Source organism: Polyodon spathula, chromosome 14 (genome assembly GCF_017654505.1).
Source record: "Polyodon spathula isolate WHYD16114869_AA chromosome 14, ASM1765450v1, whole genome shotgun sequence".
Lineage (NCBI taxonomy): Eukaryota > Metazoa > Chordata > Actinopteri > Acipenseriformes > Polyodontidae > Polyodon > Polyodon spathula.
Window position 1 is genome coordinate 24,151,506 of NC_054547.1, and position 23,837 is coordinate 24,175,342.

The following is a 23,837-nucleotide window of genomic DNA, read 5'->3' on the forward strand; positions in this document are numbered from 1 at the left end:
GTTAACCAACTGACCATTACCCTTAATTTGTTAATCATATTGGTCCGCTTTGAAGAATTAACCACTTATAAGAATCAAATCACCCGTGGCGGATGTGAGTCTTATAAACTGAGTGCACTGTATTTAGTTTTAGTCTTTTCATTTGGTCATGTTTTATATAGTATTGCTTCAAATAGATTAGTATCCAAAGGAAAGTGAAGAGCTCCCTGACCCTCTTCAAACAAAACACTGGCAAACAAAATCTCAACAGGAGAACAATCAGCTTGCAGTGCATTATTTTATAATGAAGGATGAAGTAAAATTGTGTTTGATCTGACTAGGTGGAGGCAGCTCTGAGAAGCAGTAGCATATGCAGTAGGACAGAATTTCCCAATCCTGGTCCTTAATTGAGCTATTCATTAGCTTAATTATACATTTTTAATTGTTTTCAGCTTTTAAACAGTTGGAGATTTCAAGTTAACAATACAGTTGTATAACTTGAAATTGACAACTTTTTATGAGCGGAGAACAATCAAAAAGGTCTAATTAAGGTTCAGTTACAGGTTTGATTAAGTAATTGAGAATTCAGTTGGAATGAAAACCAGCAGACACAGGAATCCCCCAGGACCGGGACTGAGAAACCCTGCAAGTAGGATACATCATTACTGCTTCGGGATTTGTCCAAATAACTCTTGTGGTTGAAAAAGATTGCTGTAAAGCAACCAAACAGTATATCCTACATACATGATGATTTCTAAGGCATGTCTTCTGAATGAAACCAGATGTGATGCCATTATTCTGCATGCCAAAATTAGTGTAATTATTGATTATATACCCATCACGCTTCTTTCTGGTTTAAGTCAACTGCTGACAGGATCTGTCAAATCAGCGACAACTGGGTCTGTTAGCAGTCTGTGTATTAATGAGTTTATGGGTGGGCAGTGTGTCTGCTTGCATTTGTTATTGATGGATGTCTCTCACTAGATGACGCCACCTTCCTCAGCTGTAAGAAAGGGGACCTCATTGTGTTGTTGAAGGATAAAGAGTTTGCTACAGACCGCGGCTGGGTCAAAGGTCAGAATGACCGCTCAAACCAGATTGGCGCCATCGCCGCTGACAGTGTCTTTATCCTCCCTACCCTGACAAAGCCCTCTGAAGAAGTGCTGGTATGATTTATTTCCAGACCCATTTACCCAAGATGTTATCTTTATGCTGGTAAATGCCTGCCCCAGATAGTGGACAGACTGTGGTGATGGTTTCTGTGTGTCTGTATTGCAGAATTTGATTACACTGTCTCCAGAGCAAAGAAAATCAATAGCACAGAACATCCAAAAGGAAATTGCAGCAGCTGAACCCAGAATTGCACCCTACTCTCTCAAAGAGTACTCCTATGAGCATTTCAGGTACTATATTGGACACATCTATCTCATCAAACAAATGTTTTTACCATTTAAGAGAAAAACCTGTTTAATGTCACCCTCTACTTATTATCACCACATTGAAATGTCCTGAGCTGAATATAAAGGGAGTCAATGGGATAATCACTTTGGTTAATGTCACACTGTGGTACATATCATGCACATTGTTGTTGAGGCTGAGTCCCTTGGATCCTTAAAGGACCCAACTTGACAAAGTGTTGAGATTAATCGGCTACTAGAAATCCAGCAAGCATAGATGGGCCTAATGGTCTCTTCTCGTTTGTGAATTTCCTTTTGTTCCTTAGTGCTTATGTAATTCTGACCTTAACATTCCAGTAGAGTTCATTTTAAGACTCTTTCGGCTCATTAGACTGTAATATTTGGTCCTGTATATCTGTGAGTTGCTCGTCATGCTGCAGCCCGCACCCTGCAGACCCATGAAACCAATCTGAGCCCTTTATTGGTCAAAGCAGAGAACATTTAGGAACCTAAGACTCTAAATGAGAGTTAACATTTCCATTTCATTTACTTCTAACTTGAACCTCTTGCCACCCTTACCCCTTTTCCATAATTTCCAGTCCTGTTCTTTCGTCTCCATTTCCTGCCTCTCTCCCTCACCCTTGTCCTCGTTCATGTGTCCCCTTCAGGTCCACCCAGAAGGATTCGGTTATTGGGACTGCGTTCTCAAAGATGAGTGGGAAGGAGAAGCTGTGGGTGTACTCCCGGGAGCCTCTCAAACAGCCCCTGCTGCAGAGACTAGCTGGGGATACAGAACTCTGCCACCAGGCCTGCCTCACATATATAGATATCCTTTCAGAACAAATTCCTCAATGCAACCAATTTTGTCATGTCACTGGTACAAAATAATTAAGAAAATGTAAAAAAGTTACTTAGGAGATGAGAAATAAAACTTGCATGGCTGCCAAGTAATTGTGAGAGCCATACATGACCCACTCATTTTTAGTAACCGCACCATAATTAACTGTAGATTGCTGTTTAATATATTGAGTCACATGCAATAGCTCTAAAATTACAGATCTTTCAAAATAAAAAAATCCAGTAACACTGTAATGAATCTCCTCTTAGCAGCTAATGAGGTAATAATACTGACATCAGCATGAGACATGTACTTACCTCTACCGAACTTGCTCTTTAGTTGAATGGTAAAACGTACCTCTAACCGTTGCCTTTCCATTCAATTCAGTGGCCTTAGATGCCAAGCCATTATAGGGTTAAGCTGACATTTTTATGGAACCTTAAAATAATACTCAAGAGTTTTTTGTAAACTTTACAATAGATAGTATTATTGAACTTGAACAGAAATGGATTTCTAAGCATGTAATCATTTTCAGGAATATTACACATGACAATAGTACCATGCCAGTGTTACAATTCCTGGGGTGGGGGTATAGGTGAAGGTTACATTTGCATTCATGGTGTGCTTTTCCTTAGCCTTTGCTTTACCTATTTTGAAGTATATGGGCGATTACCCCACCAAGCATGCCCGATATCCCCTAGAGCTTACTGATCAAATATTTGGGCTAGCCACACAGTTAGAGGACCTGAGAGATGAAGTCTTCTGCCAAATCCTAAAGCAGATGACTGACAACAGCAACAGGTTTGTACGAAGGCAACACAGCTTTCACAAATGCACTTTAAAATGCAGATACACAACATGGTGCAAATTAAAAACCATATTCAAACAATATGCTAATATTGCTACCCAAATGACGTGGTTTTACTCTTTCAGCGCTATGTAACTACATAAAGAATACTTTACAATAACTAATTTATCAGTTTCAGAATCTTGTACTTCACTTTTCTTTGCTCAGTCAAGAGGAGACAATTATTTGAGTGAGCAAAGAGCCTGAGTTAGATAAAATTGGGGGAAAAAAATGAAGTTAGCTCTTTTTGTAACTGGGCCCCAATACATACATTAACAGCTATCCTTACAAGTCTAAATAGCTACCATTCTTCAATAATATTTGTGCGTTTTTCTGTTCACGCAACCATATACCACTTATAACATGTCTAGTGTTTAATGAAAAGGAGGTAGCTAAGCAACTTCATGGACAGACTCTACTCTGCCCTGCTCAGAAAAGACTGTATATAACTGTTCCCTGGTCGTGTTCTCTAGGTACAGCCTGCAGAATGGCTGGCAGCTCATGTGGATGTGCTGTGGCTTGTTTACCCCAAGCCCTGTCCTGATGAAACATGCTCAGCGCTTCCTGGAGTCCCGACGCAGGGAGCCCCTGGCCGCTGACTGCCTCCAGCGCTTGCAGGTGGCCCTGAGGTAAGAGGATCTGGAGACACTGGGGTTAGCTTCACTGCCAAGGCTGCTATGATTAGATAACAGAGAACATTACGATGGATCTTCATTAGACACTGAAACATGGGCCCAATTCACCAAACTTTAGGGACAGTTTTTGAAATGTGTTATAAACATTGTATTAGATTATTCAGTGCTTTGAAACACTTGAATTAACACACAGCTGAAGAAGGTATTAAAAAGCAAATCTGACCAAATTACTCAAAATGGGCTTTAAAAATGCAAAACGGATTTGAGAATAGAATAGTGCAGTATATAACTAACATTAAAAAAATATATATTGAAAGAATTAAATAACACAAAAAATAAAAGGTTGCAATCATATGAAGAAACATTTATAAAACCACAACCACAAAGGGGCTGATTTCAAGGTAGACACCACATACATGTTCAACCAGAAAGTTTAGGAGATGAACAGAATCACTTTGAATCGGACACATTTCAGGTTTGTAGTTTTCACACAGGTGTTTGCCTTGCAGGATGGGGGCTAGGAAGCTGCCTCCACATCAGCTGGAGGTAGATGCCATCCAGCAGATGAGCACCCAGATATTCCACAAAGTGCGCTTCCCCAACGGCACAGAGGAGGTAGTGTAACCTCACCACTAGTGCACTGCCCAGGATGCGGCCAGGACACGATGGGCAAAGAGACTGGTGTGCAGAGGGGACTGTTCAGGGCTTTGATTGGGGGTTACAGTTCTATAGTCTCTTACTGTATATACAGAGATTGTATTTTCAGTGTTATGGAAAATCATGTTACCTAATATGGGTGCCACAATTGTTTTTGGTTTCTGGAACACCTTTATCAGCAACCGAACAAGCACTGAAGGGCCAACTGACCTGCTCTCGTTTGTAACATTTCTGTTTTATGGCTTAGGGCTCGTACTTAGCACACAACTGCATTCTACAAAACCCCAGGTCAAGTTTATTTGTGGATATTGTAGAAGAAAAACCAACCCTTTTTGATACACTGTGGAAGCCTCATATATCGGATACGCTAAATGTGTTAAACCTGACATTGACTTCTGACCTTAAATGGCTGCCATATTGAGGTCGCGTTCATATTTTTCTATAATCCTGTACACTAATTTGTCTGTGTAAATACAATTCTCTGTAATGTATAGTCTTTCTACACTCTTTTTCAGATCTTCGAAGTGGGATCAAGCACCAGGATTCGCGATCTCTGCCAGAACATTGCTATGCACCTCAAACTCATATCAGCTGAGGGTTTCAGCCTCTTCCTGAAAACACCAGACAAGGTGTGCCACACTTTGTGTTACAGAACAGAGGATAAAACATATTCCACTCCTCTTTATAGTACAGACACTGCAGTGTTCTCTTGCATTGTATTTTGTCCATGTGCGGGGTCTAATTCTCCCTTGTTTCTAATGGGTCCACAGGTGCTAAGTTTAAATGATGGGGACTTCTTCTTTGACAGCCTCAGACAGAATACAGACTGGACCAAGAAAGCTAAAAGAGTTAAAGATAGTAAGTCATGACCGCTGTTTGTAGTTTACAATTGGTTTGCTAACCAGTCCCAAATGTTAAACCTCACCTCAGGTCCCATTGATAAAGATCATTCATGCCCTTCCAAAAATGGGGAGCTGTTATGAGGAGAGAGAGTAGGATACCGTATTTTCACCAAATACCCCCCAATAATACACCTTATGCTTGCCTTGCAGACACAGCTGGGACTGTGACCTATGTGGTGTTTTTCATGAGGAAGCTCTGGTTCAATGTGTTACCAGGGAGAGACTTGCAAGCAGACATCATCTTCCATTACCCACAGGTACAGCAGTACAGTAACATACAACCTCCGGCTCTAGAGCTTTAAGGGAAAGTCTGGTTTTGTGGTCAGAGATGTTAATTGATATCCTGTTTCAACTGCCAATTCAAAGAGAAAAATAGCTATTTAATTTTGTCTGTAAGTGTGACTGGGAAACAAGATGAATAGTCTATGTAAAATGTGTTTGGTTATTAAATTATATTAAAATGCAAAAAATGAAAACAACACAGCGTTAATCTCTTGCAGGTGAAAACATCATCTGTATGTATGTATGTATATATATATATATATATATAGATAGATAGATAGATAGATAGATAGATAGATAGATAGATAGATATTGTATATTTATCTATTGCTTTTTATACAAAAGTTTTGCAAAGCACAGCAGTATATAGCAAAAAAAAAAAAAAAAAACACAACACATTTGTATAGCATGTCACACATACAACTGCCACAGTCAAACCATTTAAACAACAGTATGCACATAATACAAAAGCAGCAATTTTAAAGTTACATTAAAACCCATTAAGATGTCATTTTATAAAAGTGCGTTTTTAGTCTTGACTTGAAAATTGTAACGGTCCCAGCTTCCCTGACAAATGAAAGCAGAGCATTCCATAATTCAGGAGCTCTACAAGAACATGCCCTACCTCCCATGTTGCTTTTGCTGACCCTAGGAATAACCATCAGCCCCGTATCCTGTGATCTCAGAGTGCAGTTTGGAAGATACGGGATCAGTAACCTGCAAATAATTAGGTGCTAATCCATTGAGGGCCTTGTAGGTTAACAGCAAAATCTTAAAATCAATTATATACTGCACAGATAGCAATGTAAAGAGGCCAAAACAGGGGTAATATGGTAATTGTCCTGGTTTTAATCAGATTTCCAGCTGTGGTATTCTGAACAAGCTGCAAGTGGGATTTCACACGTTTTGGGACACCAGAAAAAAAGTGCTTTACAATAATTAATTCTAGATGAAACAAAGGCGTACATTAGACTCTCTGCATCAGATATGAAAATAATTGGTCTAAGTTTGACTATTCCTCAAATGCTAAAAAAATACTTTAGCAGCTTCCCTAATATGAGTCTGAAATGATAGATCAGTTTAAGTTTTGATTAAAGATTGCCACGGACAAACTCTTGTAATCCCATTTTCCTTTTAGTTGGTTCTATAATCCCACTAGCATGCCCTCTGTTTAATCTGAATTCAGCATTAGAAACTGTGACATCCAGTGCTTGATGTCTGTAAGGCAAGTAACTAATAACACCCAGGCAGAATAAATTCCTGGCTTTAGAGAGAAATATAGCTGGGTATCATCATCATAGCAATGGAAGGTCACTCTGTCTGCAGATAATGTCACCTAATGGTAGCATATATAATTAAAACAACAAGGGACTTAGAATGGAGCCCTGTGGAACACCACAGACAACTTCCGATAATGCCAATTTCACCTCCCCAATAGAGACAAACTGAAACCTATTAGAAAGCTTTGAACCAGGATAAGAAAAGGCAAGGCAGTCAAGACAATTCAGTAGGATGGAATGGTCTACAGCAGGGTTTCCCAAAGTGTGGCCCGCGAGGACGTTTGGTGCAGCCCCCCAAAAAACCCCAGTACCTTTCTTTGTATCTCCACAGGAGCTGCCCAAATACCTGCGCGGATACCACAAGTGTGCCAAGGAAGATGTCATCACCCTGGCAGGACTCGTCTTTAAAATCAAGTTCAACAGCGACAAGTCCTATTTTGTAACAATCCCCAAGATTGTGAAGGACCTGGTTCCTGTAGACCATCTCAAACTGATGTCTGCAGAAGAATGGAAGAAGGTAGGGAGAGACCATGGCCTCAGGGTTAATGTCGTCTTTTCAAATTTATTATGGTATGTACTGCGGCCAGACCTTCGAATGCTATTCAAATTTATAGATGGTCCTCGACAAACAACAATCAGATTGCTATTTTTATTATTAAAAATCATGGTCATTCTCAGCCAATCAAAACATTCCAGAATATCTGAGTGTTGTCTCATGCAAGGTAGACTACCAACTGCCAAAAATGATAAACACAGGTCGGGTTGCGTCATTAACTATATCATTTTTAAAAATGTAAACCCGATTTATAGAATAAATATATACAGTTGACCCTGTCATTATAATGGCATGATAGTGCCATTATAGTAAGAGTGATGGACAGTTTCTTGTTTAAACCAGATTTTGAGGAGTATGTTTTCTCGGCCCTTTCAAAACCAACTCTGATACCATTTAGTACGCTTGGTGTCCGTGTCACAGAGAATTTCTTTTGGTGTAGATTGTGAAAATCTGTTTGGTAGTTTTAAAGTTACATAATGGTGGAAAAATTATTCAGACACTTTTTTTGCGCTCAAATAACTAAAATAACAATACCTCCTTTGGTAACCTGGTAGAACTTGTTTGCATGCTGTATAAATACACCAATTCTTGCTCATGACCAAAATTATACATATTATAATTAAAAAAACAACATTTTGAAGATAGAAGACTTACAAGAGGGACGGGCGTTAAACCCCCCCCCCCCCCCCCCCACACACACACACACACAATATACTGCGTGGGGTAAGGTCCTATACTGTAGCATTTTCCTTCCAATCATGAATGAGGTAATAATATTAGCGTAATATATATGTAGGCTATAAACGGGAGTCACAGATTACTGTACTGTGCACGTTATTTGCTATGCAGATGTGCACTCTCCAGTAATAATATTATGTATGTGTCTATAATAGGCCCGATTTAAATAAATAAATAATTTAAAACTCCCAGTGAAAAGCTTTCAAAGAAGTCATGTTTACGCAGAATTCTGCATTTGGAGACAGATATAAAAAATAAAAATAACTTCAGTGCGTTTCTAAAACTCATATGTGCAAGACTAGCGACCCCCTTTTTATCACAGTGCTGGTTAATGTCACAAACGCATTGCTGTAGTTTACAGTTAAACTGAGATCATGAGCAAAAAAAAAAAAAAAAAAAAGTTTAATCAAACTTTAGATAGTTAAATGCTGGGGATGCAAATAATGTAGGGCCACATAGTAGCACAACTGTTGAATCTTAAATTGACAGCACAGAAGCAAACGTGAATGCAGCTTATTTCAATTATACAGTAGTATACCAAAAAAAAGCCTCCAGTACACGTGGCTCTAAAATAAGTGCATTATTAAATGTGAAAAGAAAACTTTTATGGTAAGCGTGTCTTCTATTCTACTTATACCATTATTTACACTGTGTTGTATTTTGCATGTTAACTTTATTTCCTGGTATGTGTGGTTTAGCTCACCTTACATACAAAGCTTAACATGCCCAATGGAATTGTCTAATCAATTATATATTTTTAGACTAATATTGTAAATCAATTTTTACAACAGTTATTTGATGCATTTGTAAAGTATTGTTTTCCCTTCAGCTGTGTTTTATTATTATTATTCCACATCATTGCACAGACTCCACATAAGTAAACAGAACATTCAAATACACTGTCTACTAATGAGAAGTCTATGTAGAAGTGCATAATGTATTTAAAATGTGATCATACCTGGAAATATTTGCTTAAATAGAGGATGTTGCAAATACTAAGATGTTTTGCAAACCTAAAACTTAGAGAAACCTACAATGGAAAAAAAATGATGTACTTTCCTTTGCATATGTATACACATTTTAACTCAGCATTCCAGTAATAAAAAAACATTAAAACCGAAATTAAAACCGAAGAACTACATTTTAAGTGACAGCAAGAGCTGACAAAGCTGAAAAAGAAATTGTCAGGTAAGACCGCCACTGCGCGCTTACTTCACCCATGTTCTGACAAGGCTTTCCAGCACACACTGCTTAACTGGTACAGTAGGTGGGTTCACTTCAGACAACACAGGTAGTCTGAGGATTCAAAAGTTTTCTGAAACAGCACAATACAGCAGACAATTTTTAGCAGTTTTGAAGAGTCACTGTCCTTTGATTAAAACCAAAACAACTGACATAATCACTGTTGACTACGTGACATTTGTTTAATCTCTTAATTTTAAGTTTTCCAGTGAAATTGTGTACTGTTCATTATGAACAACATTACACAACTATATGTAATTTCCAATGCCAAGATGACCATTCTGTTACAACCGACATACACGTTCATGGTGTGTCCATTTCTGCTAAACCAACAAAAAACAAAACAAAAACACTACATTAATCTCTTTTGTTAAAAATCAACAAAACAAACCCGATGACTGATACTATTATGTCCTCTCAGTGATCTCATTACTATGCCACACATACATCAAATTTATTTTCCAGCATATTAAACATGAGTATGGCTTTTGTGAGCAAAATAAATAAGGACCAGGACTGAGAACCCTGATATCACTAAAGCATATTAGGCGGTTTCAGAACACTTTTGAATCCTCAGCAACCCACTGACCTGCCCAGTGGTGGTGACTACCTGTGTTGTCTGAAGTGAACCCACCTACTGTAGCAGTTAAGCAGTGTGTGCTGGAAAGTCTTGTCAGAACATGGGTGGTGTAAGACCGGAGTGGTGGTCATACCTGACAATTTCCTGTCTTTTTCGGCTTTGTCAGGTCTTGCTGTTTTTTATTTATTGTAAAAGTGAGTCTTTTCATTTTTCACTGTTGGTTACAGCTTCACTCTGTGGTCCTCACATCCCAAATGACAGGGTCAACTGTACTTAGCTTATTGTCATAATCCTTTTAGCAGTTATTTTGTCTATTAGGAATTCAGTTTTTATTGTTTTGCCGAAACCTGCTCTGTATCTGAACTACTAGAATTGAAAAGGATTGGCAATACAGTGTTGCTAGAAGAACCTCAAGGGTGATGAAATTTGTCCCATTACTGATAATTCAAACCAGTTCTGGATCTAAGAGTTTTGCTGTCATTGTTTTTATTCTGTTTTAGAATATCATTGTTTCCTACAACAAGTATGCTGGCAAGACCGTGGATGAAGCCAAACTGTCATTCCTAAAAATCATTCACCGGTGGCCCACATTTGGATGTGCTTTCTTTGAAGTGAAGGTAGGGTTGGAGCTAACCAGAAGAAGATGAATAGCTGATACTACAGTGGATCTGACCACCCCACTTATACATGGGATTCCAAATCAATTACAGTAAACCTACTCATCAGGGGTAGCACCAAATAGACAACTAGTGAAATAGAAAAATCAGTTGACCACAGAAACTGGTAGTAGACTAATCGCAAGTCAGGTGATAGTGAAGTAATTGTAAAGTATGCGGTTTTAGATGAAGGAGGTGCAGTTGGGATTGCAATCCATTAACATGGCAATGAACACTAACACTAGAATGACCGCGTACCTAGAAAAACCATGAGCGGTCAATTTGACCGGCGTATTAAAAACAACATAAATATTCTAATGAAAGGACAAACAATTGAATATGTTGTAGTTTTTTTCAGCAATATTATATAAAGCATCTGCACAACCGAAACATTGCAAATAAACAGACATTTGAACAGAGATCTGTTTACATAAACATATTACAAAAAGCACAACCTCAAAAAACTGTAAAAAATGAAATAAACAAATATTTGAAAATACATTTGTGTATATACAGGTATACCGTGTTTTGCCAGGGATGGCAGTAGTGGTGATGTCAGACCAGAAGCAGGAAGAATAACAGACAGGCAGTACTGCAGGGCAAAAGATGTAGTGTGCGCTATTTATTTAAGTAATAAAATAAATATTTGAACACAAACACTGCTCACAGAGCCAAGTAAAAAGTTTAAACACAAACAAAAATCAAGAACACAAAACTAAGCACACAGGTCAGGCTGGGAAGATGGCTTTCACAGATCCTGTGTATGCTATATTTTTAGTTTCATTTATAAACTGCTCTCGCTCTGTTCTCTCCTCTGAACACCCACCTCTTGCAGCCAAAGCTGCGATCTTTTATATCATGGCCGAGGGGTTAACTGGCTTAATTCTCTCATTACCCCTCGGCCATAGTTTGGACAGGTAGTTTGATTATGCGTGACTGCCAGATAATTAAATAATGACTAGCTGACAGTCGCACACCTCACACAAGGTATTTTAATGTGGCTGGGGCTTCCCATCCACGCTGCCAAACAAAACTTACAGCTTCTCATGGTCATATTTACAAATAAATCATAATAAACAAACAAATACAAAACAATAAATTGGATAGGGGTGGAGGGGTACCCCATTCTAAAATAAACAAATGCAAAATCAAAAAACAATAATGTGGCAAACAGCACCTCGCTTGTCCTCCACATACAAAAACATTTTTCTAACAGGGCTTTGCCCTGCCCCCTTTTCATGTACAAGGCTCCTTGCCCTGTTGCACATGTACATAGAAAACTGTACAACTGAAACAGTGTAAATAAGTATAACATTTGTTTTAAATAAATGGGTTTATATTGCCTTCATAACAAAGGGCATAAACGCAACAGAAGCTATGGGCTTCATTTACAATCACCTACAAAGTTTAAGTGCTGGCACAAATCACACAGATCCTGCACTCTTCAATATATAGTGCACTTGCCGCAGACTGTCTTTGTGCATTTGGCACAGCTATCAGCAGTCTTGTTGCCATTACATTTTGCAGTCTGGCATTGTCACCTCTTGTGGCTGGCTGCTCATCCACTGTAATATTCTATCCCGGTTTGTAGCAGAGGATGTTATTGCAGGGAATGGATTCTTTCAATGCAGCAGGTTTGTGCACATGAGAAAGGAAACCTCAAGAAATTGGAGACTGTACGAATTAAAATGGTGTCCTGCTTTTTATATGAAAAATGAGAAAAAGCAGGTTGCGTAGAGGAGGTTTATGGTGGACCCTGACGGCCCCGATAAAACAAGGGAGTCGTTGTGCAGTATTTGTTAGCCTATTTGTTTTTCTATGGGTCTCTCGCTATATTGTGGTCCTCGATATATAGCGGATTTATAGTGTACCCTGACTCCCGCGATATATTGAGTGGGTGGTGTATGTGGTGAAGCGTATGCATGTCAATCAATAAAGAAAAGCACTCGGTGCTCATCAATGTTGCATTTTGCATATGCCAAGGGCCCTGGAACTTCCTTCAAAATATTATGTTCACCCCTTCTACCTGCAGCTTCAACACCAGAATTTATAGTGTTCCAAACAGTGCCATCATTACCAGCCTCTTGAGTGCCAGGTGGTGCTGGCGCTACTGCTGGAGAAGCGGCTGCCTCAGGTGAAGTAGCAGCTGGAGCAGGTGCAGGGGCTGATGCAGGTGAAGTGGCTGGCATCCTTGCAGGAGCTGCCACAGGATTGTTTCTTTTCCCACGGGATCTCCTGCGCTCTCTCCGCGCACTCGTTCCTGACACTTCACTGGCATCCTCCTCACTGTCACTGGTACTGGAAGATTCACAAACCGAGTCTACTTCAGAGCCAGATTCATCATTGTCCATCTCTGCTCCATCAAAATCATTGTTTGGTAATTCCAAACACTGATTTGCTGTCATGTATCTTTTGTAATCCATTTTCAACGTTTGTATTGGGGTAACAATTAATCTTTTAGAAAAATGAGACACAGCCATCAGCCATGGGGCCGTGAGCTGTCAAGGCTGATTGATGGGCTATCAGGTTCATTGAAACAATAGAAATGTCAGAAAACTGCTCACTTGAGGAATGCAGACTGATATAATCAAACTTCAATACATGGCAGCAAGTCCCGACTGATAAATGCAACTAATACCACAACATTTAATTCTTATAATGTGTTTAATATGTATCAGTCAATTTGACAGCTCCAAAAATGGTAAAAATTACCACCTTGGTCATTCTAGTGTTAATAAAAAAAATCAAAGCAGTTTTAAAATAGTTCAGAGACAGTGAAGTGTTACAAAATAGGACATTCACAAATACAGCACCAACTATTAGTCTGTTAAATTAGTTCCTGATCAACCCCTTCTACTCAGTACACAATCCTCTCCCAATAAAGGCTATCACATAGCAATGAATGCTAAGCGTTAGTGACATAGCAGGCCTCCATTCATTAATGTATTAGCAAAAGCAATAACATATTGATCTATTAGTTTACTTTTTTATTCCTTTAGCAACAATGAATGGAATCGTAGACGCTAGTTACAATTCACATTTAGCAAAACACAACATATTATTTCATGTCATATGGTTTAATGGTATGATCATGCCGTTTCTAAGATTGTTTTTAAAAGAACATCATTAGTGAAACTCTTTAGTTTTATTTTTCTCACATTCCTCTTTTGTATTTTAATGTTTTACATGGAAGTGTATAAGAGATTCATAATAGTGGAGTATTTATAATGATTCATCTGTTCCTTTTCCAGCAAACTTCCGAGCCTACATTCCCAGATATCGTCATGATTGCGATAAGCAAACAGGGGGTAACTCTCATCCATCCCAAAACTAAGGTAAGGAGCTTTTGCAAATAAACACATCCAACTTGTTTCACAGAACCTGATGAGCACTAATCCTGGACTACCATTTGTAACCTTGTGTAAAAATAATGTCACCCGGCCGATCGATTGTACAATGTAATACCGACTATGGCAACAAAGTAGTTAACCGTACTGAGAACTAAATACAGACGCAAAATTACACCTATACTTTTTCTATAGGCATTCCTCACTTTAAAGCTTACACAAGTTCGCTCGCTTTTCATTTAAGTTAGCTCCGCCAACTGAGATCCACCACCAGCCAGGACCGACAACACAAACCACATATGACTATTTCATAGTTTTTTTTTTTTTTATTTTATTTTTTTAATATATATATATATATATATATATATATATATATATATATATATATATATATATATATATATATATATATATACACACAATGTATTAGGAAATTGTAAGGGTTCACAATAATAAAAATAATGTACATTTGCCTCTAGTGCCACCGTCTGGGATGTACAGGCAGCCACACATGCAACCACTCATTTCCCGCAACTTCACTTTAGCAAAACTCATTGAAATTGTAGAGCCAATTAAGGTCCTAAGTTGTAAGAGGCTTCAGCATCAATCTCCTGATCTGTGGGGGATGGAGGGGGGTGATGCTGGGACACCAGAATCACTGTTGAGCCCTCTTTAGGTGTCATGGGCTAGTTGATGGAACACAAGGATGGAAAGTGCACATTTGAAGACCCCAAAGATGTACCCTACTTAGCTCAATCCAGACGGTTGTCATGAGTTGATCCCCGGAGCCGGCATCGCAGCCATTTTGTGTGCTGATGCGCTGGGGAGGCAAAATAAGCTGATCCCTGAAGCTAGCATTACACTTCAGCAATCAACACCAGACAGAAGGATATCCACATCATCAGATGGAAAGCAACACAAATGGATGGAGATGCAGATGGATCACATCGGCATGAAGTTTAACATCTACTGATGTAATGGAAATCATGTTCCAACACAAGTTCAGAATTACTGTCCCACAACAGTGCTTGCCCAGTAAAGTTCTGACAGGATAGGATGGGGGTGGCGTTTGGAGTCCTGTCCCACTCTGCACTGATAGCATTTGTTAGTAAAATAAACACAGACAAGGCGGGTAAACCCCGAGCTAATCCCAACAGATTTAAGCTTTAAAACAACCCTAAAAAGCTTCTTGCTTTAATATTTTATATAAAAATAAAAACACTAAATTACAAACTTACCTATTCTCTCAAATACCTAATATTACAATCGCACTTAAAGTGTACATAAGGACAGTTTTATTTTATTGCTACAGCTGTTTACATAAGGTGTGTGTATTGTTTTAACATTTTGACCATTTTTTTTTAAACCTTTAAATTTCAATCCCTGCCTCAAGATGACTTCACATATACCCACATGGACCTCTCAGAACTACATTTCCCATCACCCTCCTGCTCACTGGTAAATCCATCTCTTTCATATGTGAGCAGGAGGATGATGAGAAATGTAAAATAAAAAAGTGCAAAACCTCCAACAAGATGCATCATTCCTTCAATAACAATGGAGACAAAGAAGATAAAAGTGCAAAACCTCCAACAATCCTGTTTTATGGCTAATTAAGATCAAACTAATATGTACATATCAACAGACAAATAGTGTCCAGATGAAAGAAAGGCAGTACCGTAACAATCTGTTATAAGAATATTCAGCATGTAAGAAATAACCCACGACAGGGTGTGGTAAGAATTGTCTTGCCACTCACCCTGGAGTGGGTTATTTTGCTTATAAAATTGCAACTTTTATTTTTTTTAAATAATTACACAAACTAGCTTTTTTAAGGAAAAACGTAAGAAACATATTATGTATCCTTCCGCTGAAAAAATAGTCCCTGAAGACTCTTTGATTTAACATATATTTAGTACTTTTTTTTTTTTTATTTGCCATAAACATTATATTGAACATTGCCATTTATAGTAATTTTTTGAGATGAAATGACATTTGTGAATTGGAAGCAGACTGATTTCCCACATCTAAGGGAGGATTCATGGAACGGCCAAGCACTGCACTGCACTGGTACTCGAGGGAGGGGCTTCCGAGTGTGTTTTATTTTTTTTGTAAGAAATGATCCTGTTCAGGCTTTGCGGTCTTCAAGAGAACCTGACCAATAATTTCTAAGGCTAACACCAATGGCGGAAACTGGCGTAATTTCTCTAGGTTGATGTAAACCAGCATTAGATGGTTAGTGGACTGAACGATTTCCGTGTCAGTTTGCACAGTGCTGCAGTCAAAGGAAACGGTGTTTGACTACAATATAACAGGACGCTAGTCACACATTAAAAATGAGCTGATTTTCTAATAGCACAACTGCCTTTCAATGTGGGACTGTTAAGTAAACTAAAATTGGTACTTCACTAAATAAACCCGTCTGTCCATCCACTGCAACACTGCTGCTTCTCAAGTAAGTGGATCTTCCAAATCCTTGTTGCAGTCAGTTCAGCTGTAATATCTCCTCTGTCTTTTTGTTTTGTTTCTGCTTTTCCCTCCGTCTGTTCTCTGCCCTGTCTGCTTAATCCATCTCCTTTGTTCTCTGTGCATCGTTGGTTAGTGTACCCGTTCTTCTCTCTGTCGTTCTTTACTTTTCCTTTTGCTTAAACCACAAACCAAATCTTTCAAATAGGGATTCCAATATGTGCTTGTTTTTTGTTCACATTGTAGGATGTGTTGGCTAATCATCCATTCAACAGAATAGCCAACTGGTGTAGCGGCAGTACCTACTTCCACATGACCATTGGCAGCCTCGTCAAGGGGAGCAAGATTCTCTGTGAGACTTCTCTGGTAAGAAATATCAACTGGCCACTACTCCTTAAAGCACGAGATGGCAGCAGTGTCCTTTCTTAGCAAATGCAGTCTGAAAATGGCATGCAGGTTAGCCAGATTCTTTATTATTATTGTTACCTACACTGTCACAATCACACTGTGCATTTGAGGCCTCTGTCATTTGTATAGGGGTGTGTGGAAGGGTGGTGGGCGATTCACTGACACACGGGTGACAAAGGTGTATTTGCAGTACCACACAGGTGCCCTGTTTTATTATTTCAGATTATTTTTTCTGGTCACTGATTTGTTTTAGCCTGCAGATGGTGCTGTTGACCGTGGCCTGCTTACCAACTATGGTAAACAGGACCATAGGAATGCCGCAAGTGGTAAACAATACAAGTCCAGGTGCACTCGCAGGTGCTCAAAAGAATCGTGAAAACCAAAGGCGAAAGAAAAAATGAAAATAAAACACAGTAACCAAACTACAAATAAAAGGTGCTGCACTCTGCAGCGTCAACCCAGCCGTCGCTTCCCGTACAGCTCGGGTCTCCGTCCTACTCTGCTGCTTCCTCAGCTACCTGGCACAATATCGAGGTCTGCCTAAGGATTCCCTGTTCTCTCTCTGTCTTTTCTGCATCTTTTTGCAGTAGTCTCGTTCTTTTTGCTCCGTGTCTGTTCCAACCACAGTCAGCACTACACGTGCTTCTGCAGGCTCGATCAGGTTTAAAAAGGCAGACCCGAGGAAACAGCAGAGTGTTGTTTTATAGGGCTGACAATTCCCCCAAGACCTGCCTCTCTGCCATTCAGAGAGAGGGAAAGCCACACACTCTCTCTCCAGCCTCTCCATGTCACTGCCATGACCGTCAGGTATTGGATGACTGCTGCCCTCCTCCTGCAGCCCCATGAACACGCCAGCAGAGTCAGTACAGCTCTCCCCCCTGCTACTGGGTGATAAAGAAATCATTTTGAAGGCCGGTGTTCAAGTCTTAAAAGTACAATTCTTAGAGTTTGCAAACATGCATAATGCTTATCCACATGTCATTCATGTTGTATGATTTTAATTTCTGTCTACCTTCAGTTTATACCATCCTTGAAAGCATCCTTTTTAAGTTTCAGCTCACTAAGGGGACAAGTTGACTAAAAACTTTGCCTGCATAGACGTACAAGCCAGAATCCTACAAAGATCTAACCAGTCAAATCAAATAAAATGCAAACCAGTAATGTAGGAAAAAAAAAAAAAAAAGCTCAAGCCCAGTGTGAATGTGACAGAGTGGCAACTGTGCAGCCAGCAGACTCTGGGGACATGGGTTAAAACAGAGGCATTCTATAACTAAAATTTACATTTACTGTAAGCAGGAACAAATCCTGGGCATGCATTGTTTATGTAAGACACAGGGTTAGAAACGAACAATATTGTGGTACTAGTGGTACTAATTCAAAAGGTACTAATCTAAAGGATTAGTACCTTTTGAAACTTGCTAGTCCTGATGTAAACATACTAGTCCTTATGTGAAGTGCCAAAGTTGGACTCAACAACAGCTAGGTTCCCTGAAAATAGGTTTACATTTGATTTTCCTGAAAAATAAACACTGTTATAAATTTAGATTTAATTATTTCTTTTTTAAACAAAGGCACCTTAGTAAACACTCCTACAGATCATTCAATCACCTGTTTGCACCTCATTACTGAGGATTACTGATGCTGTCCTGTGTGCTGAGAAACTGATACTAACAGCACCAGACGTGATGACAGAGGAAAAAAAATTCAGCCGTGTCACCTTGCCAACCACAAAACTCTACATGAAACTGACACCGGTGACTCAAATACAATGTTTATTTTATTGTTCATTACTTGTGTTGCTGGCTGGTTTGTGTAGTTGGGGGTTACAGCCTGTGAGTGATTAAATAACTAAGAATTACTACCTACAATAATTACTGTTCTCACGTGTACACGCAGCGTTCACTAAAGTCCCAATTTAAAAACACTGTAGCGCTCGGGATTAAATTGTTTGCTAGGTGGCAACATTTTCTTTTTAATTAAGTGGGGAAAAAACTGCTTCAGCAAGTGCAGTAGAATCTGGCAGAACTGACATATGTTGAATCTATGCGAGCATAACAAATACAAAAGAAAAACAAGAGAAAGGCAGATCTTTAAGAAATCTGGGAGACTTTGTATAAATGGATCTGAATATATGAAGGATCACCTTCCGGTTCGTCCGAGCCACCAGTGAATGTTTTACTTTTTAAACGCTGCAATAGCTGATTGTGAAGCATCCACACTATGAATTTGACAGAACAGGTGATTTATTTGCACTATGCGTGACTTTATTTTCCCTCTTAGGTGCCTGAGCCCCAGAGCACTCATGGAGTCGTTGCCTATACACCTATTATCAGTGATTTAATGCCTGGTTTTCAAACAAACAGATTAGCACTCTCAAGTACTGTATTGGTATAAGAAAAGTGTGTTTTTAAAAAAATTATTTCCGCTTCCAATCACTTAAAATACGCTGACAACACCAAGCTACAGACAGCGAGTCCCAAACTTCAAACGTGTTACTATTGTGCAGAGATATGAACTCAACTTTATTATGAATATATTGTGCTATTATATTTCAAGCAACATATTACAATAATGTTTATTATGTTAATTGATTATTTATTAGTTTTAAAATGTTTAGTAAACCGTGGCCTATTTTTTGACCTCATTACAAGCGGCCCTCTTTGCTAACGACATCTCAACGAGAGCTTGGCACCGAGCAGGTCTTTATACCGAAAGAAAAAGATTCTACGAGTATCAATCAGTTTCGCCCTATTTCCCTTCAGCATTGTTGCTCAGAGATTGTCAGCTTACCTATTGAAGAACTGCTTCATTAACGCTTCACTACAGAAAGCCGGTATTCCAGATTTCCCAGGATGCTTAGAGCACATCAGTGTGATCTGGCAGCAAATTCAAACAGCTAAAAAGGAGAGAAAGGAGCTCATGTGACATTCCTGGATTTGGCTAATGCATATGGTTCAGTGCCACATGAACTTCTTTGGGCAGCATTTGATTTTTTCAGGGTAACAAACTTAACAATAACAAATTTGGTGAAAGCCTACTTTGGAGATTTGCAATTGTTTTTCAGCTTCAGAATTCACTACTCCATGGCAATGTCTAGAAATTGGAATAATGGCAGGATGCACCATTTCTCCACTGACTTTTACCATGACAATAGAAATAATTATTAGGGCGTCAAAATGGGTAGTGGGAGGAGAAAGCTTGGCTTCTGGAATGCGACTACCACCAGTTAGAGCTTACATGGATGACATGACAACAATAACTACATCAGTAGCCTGCACTAATTGGTTGTTGGGCAAACTAATCAATAACATTGAATGGGCATGAATGCAATTCAAGCCCACTAAGTCAAGGAGCATCTCTATAATGAAAGACAAAGTAGTAGATAAAAGGTTCTACATTAACAAGGAGGCAATACCAACAGTGTCTGAGAAGCTTGTGAGAAGTCTTGGGAGATTGTGTGATGGAGACCTAAAGGACATAGTTCATGTGGGAGAAGTGAGACAACAGGCAGTGTAAGGGTTGAAGAGCATAGACAGCAGCACTTTACTGGGCAAACTTAAACTCTGGTGCTTTCAGTTTGGTCTACTGCCAAGACTTCTGTGACCACTCACTGTGGTTTCCTTGACAACAGTAGAGAATCTGGAAGCGTTAATTAGTTCATATGTCAGGAAATGGTTCGGAGTTCAACGCTGCCTCAGCAGAGTGAGACGGTATGGCAAAGGGATACTGCAGCTGCCAGTCTCTGCTCTAACCGAGGTGTTTAAGTGTGCCAAGGTTTGATTGGAAATGACATTGGTCGAGTCACATGACGAATGTGTGAAAAAGGCAGCACCTGTGTTGAAAACTGGAAGAAAGTGGGCAGCAAAGGAAGCTGTGGAAGATGCAAAGGCTGCCCTTCGTATCAGTGATATCATGGGGCAAGTAAAGCATAGAAGAGGAGGCCTTGGTCTCAGTTCAGATCCTCCAACATGGCACAAAGCATTCCCAGCTCAACGGAGGAAGCAGGAGGAGAGGATGAGGTGTGTAAAGGCAGTTTCCCAGGCCAAGGAGGGAGAATGGATGAGATGGGAGTGTGTGGAACAACGCAAGATCAGCTGCGAGATCTATGGACGGTGGAATACAGCAGGATCAGTTTCCTCATCAGGTCAACATATGATGTTCTTCCATCACCACAGAACCTTAATAGGAGAAGAGCTATGGTGTCCTTTGTGTTCATTGCCAGCTATGTTGACACATTTTGACAGGATCAGGTACTGCAATATTTGGCTTCAGCATTGGAAGACAAGCACAGCACGACCAACAGGTTGCCACCAATGCCAGCAATATGTCCCACATGAAGAACAACATTCCTCCGTCCAGGGAAGCAACCACCAAGAAAATGTATTAAAACCAAAACTTGTCTAGAACAACTGGAAGCTGCTAGAGACTGGAAAATGCTGGCAGATGTTGACTTATTTTCCCACCTGAGATTGACACTACTAACCTTTGACCTGATATTGTCTTGTGGTCAGGATCAATACGCCTTGTTCACCTGGTAGAGTTAACAGTGGCATGGTAGGATGCTGTGGATGAGGCGTATGAAAGGAAGAAACTTCGGTACTCTCAGCTAGCTGCTGAAGCAGAACAATGAGGATGGAGAGTATTGGTTTACCAAGTGGACGTGGGTTGTCAAGGATTTGTGGTACACTCCACAACCCGGTTTCTCAGAGACATCGGATTCAGTGGTCAAGAGTTGTGACACAGAGTGAAGAGCTTCTCTGAAGCAGCAGAGAGCAGCAGCAACAGGCTCTTGTTGAGACAGAAAGATTCTGGTTGTGGACCTCAAGCACAGTAGAAATAAAAAATAAAGAAATTGATGTAAAGGAAGGTAAGTAAGCTGGGCTTAGCTGAGTGGGGGACAGACAGAGGTGATGCTGGGACACCAGAATCACTGTCGAGACCTATTAAGGTGTTGTGGGCTAGTCGATGAAACACCAAGGATGGAAGGTGCCCACTTGAAGACCCCAGAGAAGTACCCTACCAGCTCAATCCAGATGGTTGTCATGCTAATACGCTAGGGAGGCCACACTGTGAGTGAATCCTGGAGCCAGCATTGCAGCTGTTGCGTGTGCTGATACTCCTTGGAGGCAAAAATAGGCTGATCCCTGGAGCCAGCATTACACTTCAGCCATCAACACCAGGCAGAAGGATATCTACATCATCAGATGGAGAGAAAAGCAGATGGATCACATTAGTTTACAGTAAAAAAAGTTGTGTCTTAGTTGGTGCTATCTTGGCGAAAGCTGAGTCCAATATCAGCATGAAGTTTTACACCTACTCATGTAATGGAACTCAATCGTGTACATTTGTTTTAAGTACTCGCCCAGAGGATTACTGAGACACAGACATCAACTAGTCCTCACCAGATTTAATTTTCCTTGGGCGAGTGTGAGTTTCTAACCCTGAAGATGTCCATTTAGCAACACTTTATGTAAGAGATCTGCCAATGCATGGTGTGTAATTTACAAAAAATAGATATCTTGAATAAAATATGTCAAGATTTATGATTCTCAGCTCTACACAAATGTAATCAAAGGTTGTCACTGCTATATTTTACAAGTAATACTTTTAAAAGGGAGACAGATTGGATCATTGTATCTCAGGGATCTGAGATAAGTTACCTACCAATGTCTGACTGACATTGGTTTGGAATCAAAACATGAGCACAGTGCACTTTACTGAAGCAGGTGTTTGTATAGGGTGGTTAACCATGGTCCTGAAGTCATACTGTCCATAAATCATTGTGGTGTGTGTGTGTTTTTTTTTTTTTGTTTGTTTGTTGTTAGTATATCTGTTTGTATGTCTTAATAAATATAAATAAATATATGATCTATTTACAACAGGTATGAGTTGGACGTGTGTGACAAATGCTAATATTATTAGATATCAGTATATTATTAGTGCTCTGCTTGTCACAGCTGAATATTTGCAGATACATGTACTGTTTTATTATTACATTAGTTAATATGTGTACTGTTGACCCTGTCTCTTATGGTATCAGAGTGTCAGAGTGTACTCTCTTTACACACTTTAGGTAGGCAAGAGGACTGCCACTAGTATATCTGTGTAGCAAGTGTGTGATCTGGCAAGGCTTTACAGCTTACAAAGTTCAGTGATTTATATATATATGTGTGTGTGTTTTTCTTCTTTGTAGGGCTACAAAATGGATGACCTTCTGACCTCATACTTCAATTTGTATCTGAATGCTGTCAACAAGCAGAGGAATACACGCTTCCCAGTCTGAACGGATGGACAACCACCCAGTAACAGCTAGTGCCTTGCAATTACTTGTACTTTTGCTAAAAAGGAGAGACATACAGTAGAATAAACAAACACAGTACAATGATGTGTACAAAGTCAGACATACTCACAAAATATGTACGTTTCTTTTTGCCTTTTTTCCTATCGCAGTTTGATATCATAGGAGCTTGTTTTGAGTTGAGTATAAGACCACATATACAGTACAAACACATGCACACAAGTTATTTTCTAAAAGCTCTAATAACCTGGTTAGACAGTTCACTTTCCCAGGAACAAAATGCTGGACAATCATGTTTAAACATAAATTAACAAGGGTTTTCTGAGATTAATGACTGGTTTTAATCAAATCTTTTTTTAAATCATTTATTTGTATTAGAGATCTGAAATCAGTTTAAAAAGAATTTATGTATTTAGAACATATTTGTCTTTGTCCTGTTTTTAGAGCTACATTTTAATGGTAGAGATCTTGTTTTTGCACTGCATATTGCACTGGATTAATGGAATGTATATTCTGATTAATCCATTCGAACTCAAGAGTAAAAACTTCAGGTTCCCTATACCTTACATATGTAAGTGACTCTGCATATAATGCACAGTTCACAGCCTACCTCTGTAAAGCGCTTTGAGATGGTGGTCCACTATGAAAGATGCTATATAAAAATTAAGATATTATTATTATTATTATTATTGTTGTTGTTGTTGGTGTTGTTGTTATTATTATCATAGT

The 23,837-nt window shown here is 39.3% G+C and overlaps 1 protein-coding gene across 1 annotated transcript in view; it reads left to right on the top strand.

Annotated features, from left to right (window-relative positions):
* The window catches only part of LOC121326571 (unconventional myosin-VIIa-like), a 67,664-nt gene extending 44,346 nt beyond the window's left edge, over positions 1 to 23,318 (top strand). Inside the window, exons 34-47 of the mRNA XM_041269910.1 lie at positions 964 to 1,145; positions 1,258 to 1,382; positions 2,045 to 2,202; positions 2,862 to 3,015; positions 3,535 to 3,690; positions 4,206 to 4,311; positions 4,869 to 4,982; positions 5,124 to 5,211; positions 5,406 to 5,512; positions 7,149 to 7,334; positions 10,434 to 10,550; positions 13,841 to 13,924; positions 16,649 to 16,768; positions 23,004 to 23,318. Coding sequence (XP_041125844.1) covers positions 964 to 1,145; positions 1,258 to 1,382; positions 2,045 to 2,202; positions 2,862 to 3,015; positions 3,535 to 3,690; positions 4,206 to 4,311; positions 4,869 to 4,982; positions 5,124 to 5,211; positions 5,406 to 5,512; positions 7,149 to 7,334; positions 10,434 to 10,550; positions 13,841 to 13,924; positions 16,649 to 16,768; positions 23,004 to 23,093 — 1,787 coding nt within the window. The 3' untranslated portion in view covers positions 23,094 to 23,318. The remainder of the gene's footprint in view (positions 1 to 963; positions 1,146 to 1,257; positions 1,383 to 2,044; positions 2,203 to 2,861; positions 3,016 to 3,534; positions 3,691 to 4,205; positions 4,312 to 4,868; positions 4,983 to 5,123; positions 5,212 to 5,405; positions 5,513 to 7,148; positions 7,335 to 10,433; positions 10,551 to 13,840; positions 13,925 to 16,648; positions 16,769 to 23,003) is intronic.
* Positions 23,319 to 23,837: the final 519 nt, after the last annotated feature.